At 38.0% G+C, this 20,330-nt stretch overlaps 1 protein-coding gene across 1 annotated transcript in view; it reads left to right on the top strand.

Annotated features, from left to right (window-relative positions):
• Positions 1-20,330, top strand: part of si:ch211-186j3.6 (neural-cadherin) — a 545,061-nt gene that overhangs the window by 301,503 nt on the left and 223,228 nt on the right. The window contains 5 exon segments of the mRNA XM_055154596.1: positions 4,962-5,082; positions 6,972-7,134; positions 9,280-9,945; positions 14,844-15,035; positions 19,717-20,160. Coding sequence (XP_055010571.1) covers positions 4,962-5,082; positions 6,972-7,134; positions 9,280-9,945; positions 14,844-15,035; positions 19,717-20,160 — 1,586 coding nt within the window.

The raw sequence follows: 20,330 nt of genomic DNA, 5'->3' as shown, positions 1-20,330 counted from the left end.
CAAAATGAAAAAATTAATAATGATTCGTTTTTTTCAGTTTTCAGTTTAGATGAATAATGGAAAAAACGGATAAAGCCCGTTTCCCGTTTCTGTGACTTACACTGCGATGCCGGACTTTTGCGCCGCATATGGACTGAACCGGCCAGGACTAAACCAGGACTAAACCGTTTTCAGTCCTGGTCTCAGTCCTGGTCTCGTCCCGAATCCTGGTTTTGTCCTTATTTAGTCCTGGTTCAGTGCAGCATTGCAGTTTAAGTCAAACGGCTGTTATCAGTTTTTTCCATTATTCATTTAAACACAAAATCGAAAACTGAAAAAACGAATCGTTACCCATTTTTTCATTTTGGTTTTGGAGACAAATAATGAAGAAAACAGTTGTTTTTTCATTTTCTTATTTTTGGTTTTATATTAAAAAAGGAATGAATGAATGATACATGGATTAATTGTAATTGCTACAACTTATTTTTCTCGAAACGTTCAGCCCTAATTTTCAGATTTCATTGCTATTCACAAAATACCGTAAGTTTCCAGTGTTCTTATTTTTGGTTTTATATTGAATAACGAATGAACGAATGATACATGGATTGCAATTGGATTTGAAATTGACAAACTAATGCAAAAATCTACATGCTTGTAAAGATCTAAACTATAGGGTTATCAGTTTTTATATAAAATAAGGCAGAATATTGTGTTGTATTTGGAGGAAATTACGTTACAAAAATTGCAGTCTTTGTAATTTGCCAATTGCATCTATTAAAAGTGTGATTCAACTGCATTATTTTTCCAGCTCTACTGAAAATGTACATGGTTGTGTGAGTTTAATTTGGTAACACAACTGCATATTATCGTTGTATACTGGGGGTGTAACAATATCCAAAATATCGTGATATCATATCGTCAAAAGTCTCTCAATAATATCGTGGGCCATCACAATGTATCATATCACAAGTTTCTTTGCTTAAATTCTTTGTTATGGTGCAGCAATAGGTAAAAAACAGAGGGAACTACATAGACCATGATCCTTTGCTCCTTTTTGGTGCAAACTACATGAAGAAATAACAATTCTAAGCACTTTCAAATCTCAGTTCTTTGGATTAAGTCTTGTCAAGGCATTTTAAGAGGAAAAAGTTCCATATTCACAATTTTGTTTAGCTTTTTGTGTTGTCTCCACAAAATATCACAATAAATTCCTTACTGTGAGATGTATATTGTGAAAATATTGTATCTTAAGATTTGGATATCGTTACATGCATCCCGAAGTTTGGACTTTTGGTCATTTTGCTTTGATGGCGCTCCACATACAAAATGATCACTGCAAACACGGGATGATTTCGTAGGAGGTCAAAGGTCCTTTCTGTGTATCAATACTGCCCATCGCCTTCGCCTTTCACTATTTTTCAATTCCGTTTTCCAGAAGGGAAACAGTTTGAGCGGAGGTTTGCAGTCACACAGATCTAATTCCCTTTTGCAGTTATGGAGTTCGCAAACTTCCAAAGCCCATTTCTCGAGCTGTTTCCGCTGTTAGGACATCCAACAACCACACAATTACAATGTCCGAATCCCATAACTAAAATATGACAATATCAGAACCAGAAACAAAAGTGATATGGTTCAAAAGACTTGAAAAGATCAGCTTTGACAATAGACACATCCCACTGGGAAATCAAACATGGCGATTTGCTGCTCACTTTTTCAGAGGATCTTTCCCAGTATGCATTGCACGATGACCGGAAGTCTGAAATTCGGGATGTATGTATTGTATAATAATGATTTGGTATTTTCTTTCTGTCAAAATACTTTTAAGATCTGGTGTTGTTGTAAGTTAGTATTTTTTCCCTTGCGCTGTCTGCATCTAATTTTAAAATAATTCATCAATCAAAAATGTTCTTTCGATCATCAAACCAAGAAAATAAAAAATAAAATTATATGACCGCTCCTAACTAAACTTCAAATTTTTCCCGTCAAAATAAAAGTTTCCTCGCTATCTGCTGACAGCATGAGTTTTCAGTCAATGCTCTGGGCACGTTTGATTTCATTTCCTGCAGAGAGTTTCCAACTGTTATTTTTGTAAGCAAACTATGCTACACAACAAAACACAACTCTTGGAAGCATACAGGGTTTAGTCATTTTCAAAAAGTGTATTTCACATGGTGTTAGTCTGAGAGGCGCCATGTCAGTATGCACCAAGTAGCAGACTGGAGGAATAATTTTAGACCCAGAGGGCGATGTGTGAAAAAGTTCATTAACAAGCTATAGAATCAGTGTGTATCTGCTATCATCTTATTTAGGCGCCTATATGTGCTAGTTATTCCCGCTGGTTTTGCCTCAGTATGATCAAGAAAAAGTAATTGTGTACTTTCTGAAAAGTTTTATTTAATCTATCCTTCAACCAACCACATATTAAATAATGTTGTGTGTATGTTTTTAATCCCTAGACTTTAGATTTTGTTGCAGTACGGGACATAATTCAGGACATAATCTCTGTTCAGGGATTATTTAATGAGGGAATAGAGGGAAAAGGCTCTACTCACGCTTACGTCACAAACCAGGAAGACGTTTGGAAAGATGTGAGTACAACTTCCGGTGTAGTTACCGACAATGGGCTCGCCGACCGACCAAAACCAAATGAAATAAATGTGATCAGCGGTAAAATGAAGACTGCATACGTACGTGCTGTTTGGAATCATCTTGAATTTGGCGCCTCATCTCTTCTAATCGCATGTACCCACTGCACTCGGAGTTGTGCGTCAGTGGGGAAATGATGAAAACTGAGGTATGGTTGTAATTGTTGATTAGCCGAACATAACAAAATGCTACAATGACATAGAGATGAAGAAAACTGGGTCTAGGAAGTTGTAATTGGATCTTTCCAAACATCTTCCTGGTTTGTGACGTAAGCGTGAATAGAGCCAAGTAATTTCATATACATTTATACTAAAAAAATTAAACCAAAAAAAACAAACTTAATCTTAACAACAACAAAAAAACAGAAAAGTCACATGACCCAGCCTTAGATCCTCTGTTTTTTGGTCAGGGTTGAGCGAGAAATTATGAATAATAATTAACCCTTTAGGCACCAGTGTTTTTTTCCTAAAACATTTTATTTTGACATATTAATTTCATATGCTATAATCTAAAGTGATTATTTTGTGACTATTTTGTATAGTGACTATTTTGTATAGACGTATGACGTAATTCTGAATCAGGGCTGTAGTATTATATGTCTGCAATGTAGTGGAGGGGAGCTCGAATGAAATCTGGCACCCTATTTGACAAAATTGGCTGTTTTATTCAGAGCGGCATCTTGTCGACTTAAGGTGACAGTGGCGCCTAGAGGGTTAAAGTAAATTAAAGTATTATGCAAAATTGCCTTTTTGGAGCATTCAAAACCATGCCTGAAGAGGTTTTATAGGGTTTCCTTGCATGTTGTAGTAATCTTGTGATCTCTCCTGGGCACCATTTGAACCATCTTTACGGTTAACTGTACAATCCTGTCCAAGGCTCAGCCCACAAGTCTACATCCCCCATGCAGTAGTTTCATTAGCAGGATGCACGCTGACTGTAATGTGATGGCACTCTGAAGGGGGAGTGACTTATAATGTTGTTTCCTCATCACAAAGTTACCTGGAGTTGTGTTTTGTTTCCTTCACACACACAAACACAAACACAAACACACAAACCCTGTTTTTTCAGACTGAATTCTTTTCTCAAACACAAAACACCTTTTGATGTCATGTGGTAATACAGAAGTACTCCACTGGATTTTTAAACTCCATACACTTTCACTAGAATCATTTGGATAATTTCAAACTAATCTCTGCTGAACAAAAGGTAACAGGAAGCAGTTAACCCTTCCAGACCTAAGGGCAATTTTATAGTTTTACATTTGTCCTTGCCTGGATTTTCTTAATTTTGCTATTAAAACTCCCACCTTTTACCCCCTAATGAAGCGTTATACAACCTTTTTTCAGTACAATCTGTTATTTCACAAGTTGCATGCTGTAGTTGTTTCATATGGCTGTAATAAAAGCTATAGGACCAGAAATACAAATGAAAAATTCACACTTTCATAAAAACAACACAAACAGCAAACATGTATAAACAACTTTTTAGACATAAAAATGCTTCATTTAGGGCCTGAGCTGCAAAAATGTAAAATGTTAAGTCTGTAGGTAAACTCAACATATCCTTATTGCCCTCAAAACAAAACAAAAAAAATGCAATCACCCCTTTACTTTCTGATGCCAGTCATGGAAACAGCTCGTGTCAGGTCCAGCGCACAGAGCCACATCACTTCCTGCATATCCACGGTTTATATTACATTTGGATTTGTACATTCTGAGTGAAATAAACCTTTTAAATAAAAATGGCAAGGAATGCGCAATTATGCAGATCAAGATGTGTAATTTTCCATTTATTTGAGAAATAATTGCACTTAAAACGGCTTTTTCAATTATTATGCAGTACATTTTGACTCACTACACTCTTTGGCAAAGTTTGGGCAAATCAAAATGGATGGAGCACATGCGTTTGGCAGCAAACAAAGTTCCTATTGGACACTTGTTTTCCCTACAATAATGCCAGAAATATGATTGGAAAGCTGCAACTGTCAGCTTTTTAAGGGGAAAAAAAGCAAGTTTCTATCTTTTATGGTTGGAAAGTTATGTGCGGTTCTATAAAACATATTCCCGGTAGTCGGTCTGGAAGGGTTAATGACATCACAAGTTGAAATAGAGCATTATCAGCTTTGGAGATGTAGACAAAGTAGGCAGCTTCCTCCATTACACAAAAACTTGATAATGTGACATCCGTATCTCATATATTAGTATCCATACAAATAGAAATGTCCCAGTTTAGCATCTCTCCATCATACCCCGTCACCAGAGCAGATGTGGAGTCTATTTAAACCCCCTGTTGTCGAGCTGCTGCTGAACTTGGGTGTGCTCTCTCTTCTCTGGCAGGTGGGAATGCCAAACTGCGCTACCAGATCACATCAGGGAACACAGGAGGCGTGTTTGATGTGGAACCGGAGGTGGGCACCATCTTCATCGCTCAGCCCCTGGACTACGAACAGAACAAAAGGTGAGAGACTATTCCCTAGACACTCGAGGCCAGCACCAACTTTCTCACTTCCTTTCTGCAGGCAGTGTGTGAGCATCAAGTTGAGCACAAACATTTCCGTGCCTGGCTGCATTGTCAGTTAAGCAAAGGATTATTTTTTACTTTCTTGTTTGTCTGTGTGCTGAGTTTTATGGTGCAGTTCTTGGCAACTGGTAACTAGGATTTTTACCATCTCTCTTGGAATGCGTTGGCTCGAACTGGTAATTCCCACGTGTGAACTTGAGGAAAATCGTAGGACTGCCGCTTTACATACGAGAGAAACTGTGACATCTGGGTGGTTAAATGAATCTGAATGATTAACTTTTATTACAGGTTAAACAGACAATATTCTGTTATTTAGTATGTTGTAGATATTTGTGTTTCCCAAACTTTTTTTCTGGGGACCCATATTTTAAAAGTCACAAACCTTCAGAACCCAAGTCAATAGATTCTTATTCATAAATCACAAAATAAAGGTAGATTTGACCATTATTGAACATTAATGGGGATATTTTATTGTTGACTGAGTGATCGTGTCTCTCTGAACAATTATTATCAAGTTTTAAACAATGAAAAACAGTCAGTGAAGCAGCAATAAAAGGGTCCATAAGTCACCTGTTTGGAGATTAAATAGAACCCAACTCTTTTTCTTTTGAACACTCAACTGAACCAGCAATATTGGAACAAAATAGTCAATAAAATAGCTTAGACTGCTGGCCCCGGATAAGCGGAAGGGGATGGATGGATAATCAATAAAATAATTACAAAAAAGATTAGAAATTATACAAACATGTCTTAACATTTCAACTTTTCTAATGAGGTAGGTGGTCCTGTCTGCGTTTTTGTAGCACTTTCCAGTCCGTGGTGCAGGAGGAGAGCACAACACGGCAGCATTCAGTCTGTTTCTGCTTTGTTTTCATTTTTGTGGGCACAGAAAAATCCAAATAACACGTATATGTAGTAGTGGAAGGAATAAGCATAGAAATACTGACCCTACTGAGGACAGGATATCCTGACGACCGACATGCAGATCGTGACAAGGCGACCCCCCCAAAAAAACTCCAGTCATCCCAAACGATCCAGTATTTAGGAAACAATTGGATAACCTATGGTCTGGTATTAGCCATATTGTTAACATGGTAGGTTTGATATTCCAATAACTAATCTTCCATTTGCCTGGAACGATTCATTAAATGACACTGCAACATCTAATAGTTCTGCAAAATTGAGATTAAAATGTAAAAGACTTTTGAGCATTTTGAAAGTCAACACATCCTAGATAAAAATATTACTACACTACTATTGCATTAGTGCTACTCAGTTAAATAAATGATGTTTTCATTTTTAAAGTGCAAGAACAATGGGTTGTATACATGGGTTGTTTTTTAGATTGACTTGTCACTTTGAATCCACCTCAGTGATATTAGTAGAATTTATTTTAATGTTTTCTCTTTCCCTCTAAGAAATATGGTGTGACATTTAGCTGTTATTATTTTATTGCTCTCGTTTGTATATCTCCAGTTTGACGTGAGGTGCCCTTTATTGTCCCTGTAGGTAAAAGTGTCTGTTGCATTTGACCCTTTTCCAGATCTTGATCTAGTCTTGGTCAGGACTGTATTAGTTTGGAGGATTTTATCTATTTTAGGGTTTTTAATGTTATCACTAGTTTTGTGGTTGGAACACAGCCTGTTGTTTCCATTATCAATGATTTTTACCACTTTGCCACACATACTTTGCCGTGCGTTGTATTGCCTGTTTACCTATTTCCTTTCATCTCAGCTGACAAATATTTGATTTCAGTTTTTAGAAATGTTGTATCAACCAAAACTGTTGGTAGGACTAATGATGCTCTTTATTTCTCACATTCGCAGGTACAAGCTTCATCTGCTGGCTTCAGATGGCAAATGGGAGGACTACACCAGCGTGACAGTAAACGTAGTTAACAAGAACGACGAAGCTCCCGTGTTTACCGTTAATGAGTACTACGGCAGCGTCACCGAGGAGCTGGATGGGTCTCCTGTCTTTGTCTTACAGGTACAAACACGTGATTAGGCTGCTAGAGAACTGCACACGAAGTATAAAGCACTCAAAGTACACTGCTTTTCCTGCAGTGAAGTACATGCATGTTAGAACAACAATATGGAAAATGTATGTGCAAGTTATTAGCAAATACTGTTTATATTTTATCCATGTTCAGTTGAAGAAGGCAAATCATTTTATTTCTCAGATGTACAGAGAAGAAATGTAATAGTCTTATGGTTGAGATACGGTTGGAAAATGGAGAATGCATGCATATGAATGACTTGAGGGGCAAAGCTACATAAAGTCCATGGAGATTTGAGAGACCTATAAGAAGAAGAAGCTATAAAGATATTACATTGAAGAAGTTTAGATGGAGAATGTTACTATCTTGGATGCCATGTCTATCTGCTTTGTTTCAACCATCCATACTACACTATTTTATGATCTATGTTATAATGTTTCCTCACCACACACATACCTGGTGTTCTGTTTTGTTTCAGTTACATATTTTTAACTCACAAAGACTGCATATTTAGACTGAGTTTTTCTTTCAAACAGAAAACAGTCCACCTTGTGATATTATGCGGTAAAACAGGAAAAGTTCCACTGTGTTTTTAAACTCCATGCACCTTCACTCGAATAATTTGGATGATTTCAGCCCTGGAATTGCTGATCTCTACTGAACTAAAGGTAAAAGGTAGCTGTTCATTTGAAAACTACCACTACATGACATCACATGGTAGAACAGAGCATTTTGACCTTTGGAGATGTTGACAGGCTAATAATGAAAGATGAATCAAACATGTGTGAATGAAACAAAACACAAATCCAGGTTTGTTTTTGATGAGGCAACAACATTCCAACATGGATAAAAACTCACAAGAGTCAGTTTTGCGTAATATAGGACCTTTATAGAGATTATAAATTTTATATAGGATTATAGACTTGTCTAGGCATATGTTATATTAATACTCTAATGTGCGTATTATAACATAATCAGTGTTGTGGAGTAACAGATTACATTTACTGGAGTTACGTAATCAGAGTACAAATTATGAGTAACTGTATTCAGTTACAGTTACTGTTTCAGTGAGTGGTAATTGGATTACAGTTACTTTGTTGAAATGAATGGATTACATGGCAGTATTTTCCTGTTTTCACATAATTTTTATTTTAATTTTATTTATTTTTTTTGGTAATTCCACTCATTGCTGGAAACTAAACCAGGTCTAAACCAGGCCTAAACCAGGTCTAAACTAGATCTAAACCAGGACTAAAACCAGGTCTAAACTAGTTCTAAACCAGGTTTAAACCAAGACTAAACCAGGATTAAAACCAGGATTAAAACCAGGATTAAAACCAGGTCTAAACCAGGACTAAACCAGGACTAAACCAGGACTAAACAGGACTAAACCATGCTGCGCGCACGTCTCCTCCTCTATCAATTATATGTTTTATACAGTTAAGTATCCTCGTCTTTGCTTCTCTACAGCAAATCAAGTCATCCAAAGTATTCAGATTACGTTACTCACTTTAAGTAATTTAATGGATTCCGTTACAAACTACATTTTGGTGTATGTAATCTGTAATCTGTAGGGGAATACATTTCAAAAGTAACCTTCCCAACACTGAACATAATAAATAATGCTTAACCTTCTATGTATCACTATTTGAAAGTAGAAAAGTCACTATAAATTTAACTTTGCAAAAACACTTTTAACTAATGCATTAGATTATTTACATTTCTTAAATAAAGATCTATATGATGGCATTTAGATTGAAATGGTTGTGGCAGCCCTGTTGTTTGTCAGAATAATTGCTTAGATTGGATTTCTAAATGAGTTCAGACTAAGGTGCAGAAAATTAGTTTTTTTATAGAACAAGCTGAAAACATGTTTTTTTAGAGGAATCAAAGTTCATTTTCAATCTACATCAACCTCAATTACCACTCTAAATTGGAACATCTTTATCCTGTCTGGCTCGTAATTGTTTCTGATGTGCCGTGAATGAGTGAGACACGAGGGGTTGAGGGGGCTTGGATGCGAGCCAGTGCCAAGTACCTTTGAGTCTCTCTGCGCTGAAAATGAAGTCAAGGGATGCTCTTTATGTGCTGTCATTTTAATAATTCAACACTGAGAAAAAAATCCATCTTTGCAGGTAACCGCTTCTGACCCGGACAAGGATGCCGACCAGGAGGCTCTGCGCTACTCCCTCCACGGTCAAGGTGCAGACAGCGAATTCATAATTGACGAGGTGACTGGGAAAATCTACGCCCAGCGAACTCTGAACCGCGAGGACCGGGCCGTGTGGCGTTTTGTCGTACTGGCCACGGACGAAAGCGGCGAGGGCCTTACCGGGTTCACCGACGTCATCATCAACGTGTGGGACATCAACGACAACGCCCCCATCTTCACCTGCGCCCCCAGCTGCCATGGCGACGTGGCCGAGAACTCTCCACCCGGGACGCTGGTGATGGAGATGACGGCGACCGACTTGGACGATTCGGCGGTGGGGCAGAACGCCGTGCTCTCATATAGGATTGTGGGAAGTTTAGACGCGACTAATATAGAAGTAGGAGGGCTGCCAACTTTCTCAGATATGTTTAGTATAAATCCGACAACTGGGACTATCACTGTGGCGATGAATGGGTTGGATAGGGAGCAGGTGGAGTCCTATTTGTTGGTGGTGGAAGCCCGGGACGGAGGGGGGATGACGGGAACGGGAACAGCCACCATTCAGATCAAAGATGTGAACGATCACGCGCCGAGGTTTACAGATCACACCTGTATGGCCAAAGTATCGGAAAATGAGCCAAATTCTGAGGTGAGTGAGTTTAATACATATTTGGATATTAAAATGTTATTATTGTACTGATACTTTGCAGTGACATCGCGTTGTTGTTTTAACGGTACAAAATTAGCTCACCTGTTCTAGCGAAGTCAGTTCTTTCTGGCTAAATTGTGCCAAAACAAAGATCAGATTAGTGTAAGTTGAGTAACAGAACTTCACACAGAGCAGCAGCTTTAGTTAGCTTCACCTCCCCAGGAAATGTTGATGACATCAGCTGCATAGTATCAAAATTCTACTATAGAATGTATATCAGGTATTGCTCATTAGTAGAGGTGTAACGATATTGAAGTCTTACGATACGATATCATCACAGTATGAACCTCACGGAACAATATTTATTGCGATATTGTAGGAAAGCTAACGATATGGTGGGGAGTCTCACGATTAGGGATGTAACAAGATCCAAATCTCTTGGTATAATATTTTCACGATATACATCTCACGGTACGATATTTATTGCGATATTTTGTGGAGGCTCACAAATGATAATAATATGCTATTTTTTCCTCTTAAAATGCCTTGACAAGACTTGATCCAAAGAACTAAAACTTAGAAGTGCTTAGAACTGTAATTTCTTCATGTAGTCTACACTGAAATGGAGCAAAGGATCATGGTCTATGTAGTTCCCATTGTCTTTTTTTAGCTATTGCTGCATCATAACTCTTAATTTAAGCAAAGAGACTTGTAATCCGATATATTGTGATGGTCCACGATGTTATTGTGAGAACTTTGATGATACGATATCACGATATTTCAGTTATTGTTACATCCCTGCTCAATAGATTTGATTCTCACCAGTGTATTCCTACCAAATCAGTCATGGTTTGGTTGTGGGTTTTGGAAAGTGCCATTTTGTGGGTTAGAATTTGTTTAAACCAAAATAGCGGCCACACCAGATCAATCGTTTGCTAGTGGGCTTATTTCTCTTGTGAAGCTCTTTTAAAGCTATGTCTTACACAACTGCTGGCAGCTCTTAAAAGGCATTTGGCAAGGCTACTGTATTTGACAAGTACATTCAAACTAAGCACTACCAGCCGGACTACTTTCTCTGTGGAATACAAAGCCTTGTACAGTATGTTAAGGTCAAGACTTTGGTTGCTACAAATGTTACAATCAATCTCAGAGCTAATTGGTTTTCTGATTGAACTGAGTGAACATCCTGAAAAGTTGAAAAGTTCCCCTTGTATCATTATTTCATTCTCCACTTTAGATTTTATACAGTGGTGCTTATGGTTGTATCCATGGCTTTACAAGTAACATGTTACCTTAAAGTCAAGACATTGTCAAATGGCAAGTTCAGTTAAAGGTTGTATAGAGGATTTTCCAAGGAATGAGAAATCCAGCGACTGTTTGTCCTTTTTCAAATATTGCGCATGCGTGAACTAGCTACAACACGCAGCAGCAAGTGGACTCTTTCTTTGCATTGAAAATTACATTTTCAGGCATCGGATATCGCATTCGTGTCCTGAAAAACGTTTGTCTAGCTCTTGGAAATAAAGTATGTTTTATAATAAGCAGAAGTGACCTGTCCAGGAGTAATTTGGCGACAAATGCATCAGTCTTTAGACCCTGCGTCTGCTTCAGTCGCGCCATCGCTGGAATGAATCTCCAAGAATCACCTTAGTTTGGCTTCGCTGCTTTTCCCCTTGTCTTCTTCTTTCAGCGACTTCAAAAACGGACTTTCTTTTGCGGCTAACTGCTCGTAGATTCTTGTCGCCATCACAACAAGCTTTGTGCTAACTGCGAGGAAGATATAGGTCAAAAAAGCCACTAAGAACTGCTGCGTTGGTGGAGTAAACAGCGTCTGTGCGTCTTGCGTCTGTGGACTGCATGACAGGCGTACGTAAACCACGTACCGGCGGCGCGCAGGCAAGTCAGTTACGCTAGAAACGTAGGGAGTTTGATTGACAGCCTGTCAGCTAACAGATAACGAGGCAGTGTCATTATCTATTGGCAAATGTTTAGCCCCACCACGTCCAGAGTTGATGAATTTTTATTCTCTTTTTTTTTGGTCATCATAATTACAAGGCTACTGCATCTCTATAATGCTATCATTGACAATTTGAAACAAAAAAAATCCTCCATACAACCTTTAAATTAAAATCGACTTCCTCCATGAGTTGTTTAGTTTGGTAGTTATAAAACACTTATTATCTCTTATGGCTTAAATTCCATTACATTAAACACAATTTTGGTCACCTTGGGATAAGTGTTTCATGTGATCTAAGTTAAAATAATGAAAATGTGCTTTATAAACTCTCTTTTGAATTAAGCATTTAAGTATTGGAGCTCCCTCTGCGGACAGCAATGGGAATGAACAGTAATAAAGTAAAGAAAAAAAATAGGTCCTTATCTCCCATGAATGCTGTACTAATGTGTTGTGAACACAATTTGACCACAGAATGAATCCAGTGATGGTTTAGGTTCTTAAAAACAGAGTAGGAGAAGCCTGGAGTTTTAGTTATGATGCAACAAAGTGGCCATAATGCAAACAGAGGATTTTTGAGTGCTTAACAAAGATGACTCTGTATGAAACAAGCATGAATAAAACAAAACAGACACTCTAGGTATGTTTTTGATGAGGCAACAGCAGTATAACATGGTTAAAAAGGTCAAAAAAGGTCAATTTTGCATAATGGTTACATTCTTTAAAGGCATATTACAATCTATAACAGTTATTTCATTTAGAACTGTTTTCAGAATATATGTAGTATAAATACTCAATTCAAGTCAAATTTTAAGATATTTAAGTCTTGTAACTATAACTTTCCTCACTTGAAAAATACTCATTTCTTCACAATACAAACAGTAGACTCTGAAAGCAGGTACAGTAGATGTTCGCTGACATCGTGTGAAAACTCAAAATGACAATGAATCCAAAAGTTTACTGCGGACAGAGACGGCTATCCTGCTTGGCAACATTTCCATTTTTTGGCCATGGGAGACTTTTGCAACTTTTGAAGAGTACACTGTGACTTCAACAAAAGCAATATGTCTTTTGTTCACTGCGGGGAAATCAGTGTGGTGTCTGACTCTATGGCAACTCTATTAGGACTTGGTTTTTAGAATGAATATAGACACAGGGTGCAGCTGATTGTTTGTCAGACTCACTTTGTACACCTGCATCTTCCTCTCTTACAACAGTTTTTTGAAAGCAGCAGTGGCAGATAGCATATATATAAAACAGCACTCAGCAGTGAATAAAGTCACTAAGTTGTCAACAAACCATTTGCCAGGGAAGCTGTGAAAACATTTATAGAGATACTGTACTGCCATTCTCAGCTGAAGCTTGAAGATGCCCTTATGGGTTAAAGTTGATAGCATATTAGCTGTAAAGCCTTAATTATCTGTGTATCTGTCAGCATAAAGCTCACATAATCAACCCTGTATAAAATTACAGTCTAATTAAATAGAGATAATTATGCATCCAGTTGAATGCCTTTGCAGTTGGAGCTAGACCTATCCCAAAATAGATTCACTTTAACTCAGATGTTATGTAATGCAATGTAAGTGGAACTGTGCTTGTGAATTTAATTCAGTAGATCAACTACTGTTCGAAGGCATATGGGTTTGATGTATGTAATTATTCTAAATATCAACTCTGCAACTAACTGGATAATGTTCAATCTACTCCTCTTAATGCACTGATCCAGCTTTTTTAGTTCTGGCACCACTACTTTGGCACATATTTGCCTATACTACATATGAACGAATACTTATTTGACCAGCTAGAAACACACATTTTGACAAAACTTAACAAAAATGACTGAGTCTGGAGCTGTCTCCTGTCTTCCAGTTTCAGAGGGGGTAATTGATGGGCAGATTAACCAATCAGAGAGACGCATGGTCCGTTCACATCAAAAAGAAATATTGTTGCTTACATGTAAAACGGGGAAAAAACAACATAAAGGACTGAGAAACAGCACTGATGTTTTTGCAGAATCAACTATTTGAATTAAAGCACCACATGTATTTATCTCAGGTAAAAGAAGGTATATATTTTCTTCTGAATGTTAAATGAGACGAGAGATTTGCATTTGAGAAATGGATGATACAAATTATCATTTGTGGTTGGACCCTCTCAAGTTAGTTCAGTGGATTTTCACCCTCTGTTGTTTGGTTCCAGAGTCTTCTGGAGAGCAGAGCAGAATGTAGAAGGGACTGGCTAGTGAGGCAAAACAGATACCTGTGCAGATTCTGAAAATAAGATGCTCTTAGAAGGAAACAAAAAACAAATACATGTTGACACAATGACTGATTTTTAGATACCCTACCAGTGAAATATTTTTTTTTACTATTTTCATTGAATATTCTCACTGAAAACAGCAAAACACATGAATGAACACATGTGGAATGTAGTAAACAAGTAAAAAAGTTTGAAAGATTCCTCAAAATAGCCCCCCTTTGCTTTGATCACTGCTTTGCACACTATTGGCATTCCACTAATGAACCCTGAAGGCACAACCGTGAAGTGAAAACCATTTCATATTGATATAAATATAACATATCCCTTCTATAGTTCATGCTACAGTATGTAACTATAATGTAGTAGTAGTAGTAGTAGTACTGTACATACTAGTAACTATAAAGACAAAAATAGTGAATGAGGTGTGCCCAAACTTTTGACTGGTAGTATATATTTTGTTTTTTTCAGAGCTTGCCTGCACCATTTACTTTATAGCTTCGTTTTCAACCACAGTCCTCGTTCAACTATGCCCTTGTGGCTGGAACTATAAAACTTTATTCCATAAAGAGCACGGATTCAACTTCAGGAAAACATGACATCAAACCATAGTTTAGACCTCCCCTAGCACTGCCGCCGGCCATGTTTTTGTTTTATATCTTCTATGTGTGTGTGCTGTGTTCTAAAGGTGCTGGAGCTTGCGGCTGAGGACAGAGACACTGGGGAGAACGCTCAGCTGACCTTCAGTGTGGTGGCTGGAGACCAGGAGCAGAAGTTCTACATGGTCAGTCACAAGCAGGAGAAGAGGGGCACGCTGAGGATCAAGAAAAGACTGGACTATGAACGCCACAATGAGCAGAGTTTTAACCTCACTCTGAAGGTATATCATAAACTACAAACTTACCATCTTTTCATGCTACTTTCTCATCCTCTTCTAGGGTTGCCCAAAATATTGAAAATCTGACACTAATCAATACTAACACTAATATCGAAAGTACTAGTAGATACTCTTTGAGCAAGTATCAATACTAAAAAAGATTGCATTCACAGGATAGAAATGAACCTTTCTTGAATAGCTTTAAAATGATCTTGAGCTGTATCAGAACAATAAGAGCACATAGACCAGTATATGCCCACGGACCACTGTGGAACGTACTTGGGAGAGGTATGACACAGAGACCACATGTATACACATAATATAAAAGAAAGTCCTAAACCACATTCTATTATCTAGAGCACAGGTGTCAAACATAAGGCCCGGGGGCCAGATCCGGCCCTCCAAGACCTTTAATCTGGCCCTCGGCTGATTTTCTACTAAAATATTTTAATTATATTTTCTATTTAAATATTGGCAATTTGGTCTCCAGTGCCTCTGTGCATGGCCCCTCCCACCAGAGGAGCACAAAGCACTTGTCTCTTTCCAAATGCTCTAAAAGGACGATCATTTTGACTTGACACAGAGTGAAAAATTTACTTATTCCCATTTGCATATGAGTTCATGTTAAAACATTGTGTTGAAATTGCATTTTTCTTAAAGTTTCAGGTTGTTCATAATATTATAACATCTTGTAAAAGAAAGAGTTCATCAATTAAAAAAGATTTTTGTAATAGATTTGCATTTCTCTGCACAAATATTTGAACTTATTGATATTTTTGGGGTATATATGCCATGAGTTTTCTGATCCAGCCCCTTTGGGATCAAAATAGGTTGGATACGGCCCCCGGACCAAAATGAGTTTGACACCCTTGGTCTAGAGTGTTTTTTTTAATATTATGATCATTGTATCAGAATTGGTATTATTGAGTATCAAGGTTATTCCTTAGTACCATAATCGAGTTCAAAATTTTAGATATGGTAAAAAATGTGTATAATTTTTTTTTTTTTGCGCCAGATCATGATTTCAGTTTGATCAGGATTCATGTTTTCTGTTTAGATGGCTTTAGTTACCTTTTAAATACTGTATAAAAGATACTGTCTATTTCTGAAAGTTTACTCTCAACTGTGATTGGTTATATCCACCTGTCACTCATTCACAGCATAATAGAGGCTGAACAATAAGAGGTGTGAGTGGCGGAAAGTGTTGATTTTATGTGGCGATTTGATCAAAAGAGCATATCGTCGATCTTTAAAACATATGCTAAAGTGTATGTAAACTTCCATAATTCCATTAACATATCCAGAAAATGCTAGTTCTGCTCAATTTCATTTCTTTCCAGCGACTAGGTCAGGAATTGGAATACACTAGACGGTTTGCAAGAACCCCGGAAGTTGTAAATCGCGCACTGGCCAATCAGCGAAGAGCTGTGAAGCCATGACGTCAAACTCAAGCTCCTGTCTCGGTCCCTTTTGTGGTACTGAACAACAGTAAACAAAGCAGTCGATATGGATATAGACGAAGCCATGCATTCTGTGTTGGCAACAATTCTGAGGTTGAGGATTTAAAGCCGGAACAAAGAGAATGTTTGGTGAATTTCATCAAGGGGAAAGATGTTATTGCCCTTCTTCTTACGGGATTTGGCGCATTACATACGTCACAACCGAATAGCAGCGATTGGTTAAATAAAAAAGTCCCCACCTACCGTCAAGCAAAAGAATCCTAATGTTGCAGTCTGATGAAAGGCTAGAAAAATGCATACTGTGCACTTGGATGCTGGGAGAGACATTCAACTTCACTGAGTAAGAAACAGCCAGGCCAGACATGTGTTTAGACATGCACTCACTAGTTTTAGATCAGCAGCGATGACACAAACTGTGGTCCCTCTACTGCAAACTAGCTTGTGTCGTTTCATTGTTTCGCCAGGATCACTGTGTTTAAAGGGAAAGTAAAATTGCTCCGGTAGAGTCTGAATGTGCACTGCAGAAAGCAAATGACTTGTTATGTGTGGGGTAGCTGTTTTTATTAGCAATTGTCGCTACAAAGTACACACCTATTTTTTGCATGTAGACTGTCAAGAATAGTCCAGTCCCTGGAGAAGCAAGACAAAAAGTGTACAAATTCAAATTACTACAATAGACCCAATGCTTGCACAAGACACAAGTTACTTAAAAAATGAATCATGTTCTATAAACTGCCTAGCTGGAGCCTGATGGACTTGCCATGTGAGCTTGTTCTATACACCATTCTATTAACTTTAATGCATGCTATTAACTCTACACTGATGTAAAGCACATTCAGTTCAATGTTTATTTTTCTTGAGGTAAACAGGAAGCACAATGATTGCTTTATTTTAGAAAAGCATCAACATTTCCAACAGAATAACCAAGGAGAATTAATTTCAAGGCTATCTTGAGGTCAAAATAGTTGGCTGTGTACTGGCTGCATCAAGTAACTTTTTTGTTTGTTTTGTTTGAGAATTAGGAAGTGCACTGTTAACATGCTAGTGATGGTATGTGATGCTATGTGACGGAAAAACCCTGGCCTCTAAATGCTGTGAAACATAATATATAAGCTAATGTTGAAACCTATAAGTTCATCGTGGAGAGTAATTAGACTGCTTGAAATGAGCAAAGTAAGTGAGGAATAACTTCGGACCACTGTAAACCAAGGGCATAGGTTTGCATGGGGACGGTGGGGGCATGTCACAACCAATATTTGGGGAAGACAAAATACTCCCTACCAATATTTGCCATTTTAGTTTAATAAACACAAATATAAAAGTATTCCGATATTTTTCCAAACTCAATAGTATTAGTATTAGTATGTATTATTAGTTATTTTGTTTATTAGATGTTCTGAGATGTATTCAGTGATATGACGACAGGGTTACTCATGCCGCTATTTCATTGGCTGCAACAGAGTGATTAGTAGTGCCAGGAGCCTAAACTGGGGAAGCAGCAGGACAGGTGGTGGCTTGAGCAGGCGTGAGTGAAGACGCTGTGCACCAAAGAAAAACAAAAACTTTTCAAAAGGAAGTTACTTGGCTTCATCTTTTATTAAACTTGCCTTATAATGAGTTGCCGTGCTAAAAAAGTGACTATTGCCACAAGTGTACCTCCCAAACGGAGCCCTACTCCTGAGCTGTTAGCAGCCGGACTCTATTGACAATATTCCATGGAAAAATGTACAGACATGACCTTACAAATATCTCTTCACCAACAAGCAAAGGGAAATCTGCTACAAACTTCTACATCACTGTTATCTGCTAAAGCATCATCTTAGAAGAGCAATGGACACAAACTGTACTTTTGCAAACTGAAATATGAAACCACCTTGCATTTATTTTGGACCTGCCCAGACTCTGTGTGTTTTTGGAAAGAACTCATAAAACCGAATGGTTTGGTGATAATACCCACCAAAGCTGAGACCAAACCTACGCCCTTGCTGTAAACCATCCCATTTTTTGTGGTAAACACAGGTACAGAGCCTTTAAAATTTCTATAATGCTCTTAACACAAGAAATAGAGTTGTTAGTCTTCTCCTCACATGCCCTATGTCAGCCCAGCTTGTCAAAAACCCAGACAATGACTTTCAGTGATCCCTGTCAAAGCCAAGTGCTATATTTTCAGACCCAGTGGGAAAAGCACTAAAGACAATTTTTTTATTTTGCGGGCTAAAAAATAGAGGTATTTCAGAGATAGCTCCAAACTGTATAAAATGCAGTATGATTTGATATAACTGGAGTGCATTTAGGTACACCAGCTCAAATGGGCCTCTACTACTGCTGCTGGATAAAAGACATTGCGAAATACAAGTAAACATTCAGCCTCAGGTTGTTTATCTGCCTTATAGTGACTGTGACTTTTCAGTACACAGCGCTCTGAGCAAACTGTCGAGATGGAGATATAGAATATTATATAGAGAATGCAGCCAGACGGTATCATAATCTGGCATTAAAACTACACTATAAATAACCACAATTTCTACGCATACAAATAGACTTTTTATTCCTGACACTCTAGTATTATTTTACGGTATTTATCGTTGTATCATTTTGAGATTCTACTCTATACTTACCCAGATTCCAGACTATACTTATAGTTTGACTCGCAAAAATGATGCCTTTTATAAAAGTACTCAAAAAGTCAACACAATTGGAGTATTAAATAGGATTACTATATCAGTGGTTCACAAACTGTTTTATGTGTACCAGTGATTGTACTCAAGCTTGTTCTAGTGGTACTTAAGTATTGGATAAGTTTTTCTGTAGCAATGCTGTAGTCCTATTTTAGAAGTACTTTGAAGCAGGTTTTAGAGGCATGTATTTAGAAGGCTAAATATTTTCTTAGGTGGAATTTGGTGTGAAAAGTTTGAAAACCACAAGTAGATTCCTCGGTCCAAATAATTAATACAAAATAATCTCAAGTGCATGGGTAAAAAAAGGAAAAAGGTGTATTTTATAATTTTTTATTCATGAGGAAATTACTTTTTACTTTACTTTACTTTTAAATATTACTATATATATATATATATATATATATATATATATGTGCTCCTGGGGGAAAAAAAATGCCAAAAATGGTCCCATGAAGGTCCACCAATGCTCCAGTATCATGACACTTGGATGATGATTTTAAACATAGCTGACATGTGTTTTGCTCAAACTTTCCTCTACTGTCCCAGGTTGAAGATTTGGACTTCTCCAGCCTGCTGCACTGTGTTGTGGAGGTGGAGGACTACAATGACCACGCTCCCGTCTTCATCCCGCACTTCCTGTCCCTGGCCCCGCTGCCCGAGGACATTTCCGTGGGGACCAGTGTGGCACGCATGGTGGCCAGCGACTCCGATTCTGGCCTGAACCGTGACATTACCTACAGTCTGCTGGAGGAGTCCGACCCAGATGGATTATTCACAATTGACCAATCAGGGCTGCTTTCCGTGGCCCAGCCGTTGGACCGGGAGAAAACGGCGCAGCATCAGTTGGTTGTCATAGCGACTGATCACGGTACCCCGTCACTCACTGGAAGCGCCACAGTCCAGCTTCCTCTGCTGGATGTGAATGACAACGGACCGGAGTTTGAGGCGGCGTATTCTCCTGTAGTGTTTGAGAATGTTGCTGGACCACAGGTATGTTCAAATGCACTTGTTTACACATTTTACTTATTTAGGCATTAACTTTTTGACACTAGAGATCTGTTAGTCAGCACAATGTATTTTTTTTTTATTAACTGGCAAAATTGCTATTATTTGAAGTACTAATTACTTACTAATTACATATTAGTACCAATTCAAGGCAA

Source organism: Boleophthalmus pectinirostris, unplaced genomic scaffold, assembly GCF_026225935.1.
Source record: "Boleophthalmus pectinirostris isolate CB_2022bp ecotype Guang Dong unplaced genomic scaffold, ASM2622593v1 HiC_scaffold_19, whole genome shotgun sequence".
In the NCBI taxonomy this organism is placed as follows: Eukaryota; Metazoa; Chordata; class Actinopteri; order Gobiiformes; family Gobiidae; genus Boleophthalmus; species Boleophthalmus pectinirostris.
Note: the sequence above shows the minus strand (reverse complement) of the source record. Positions and strands in the feature narration are given on the sequence as shown.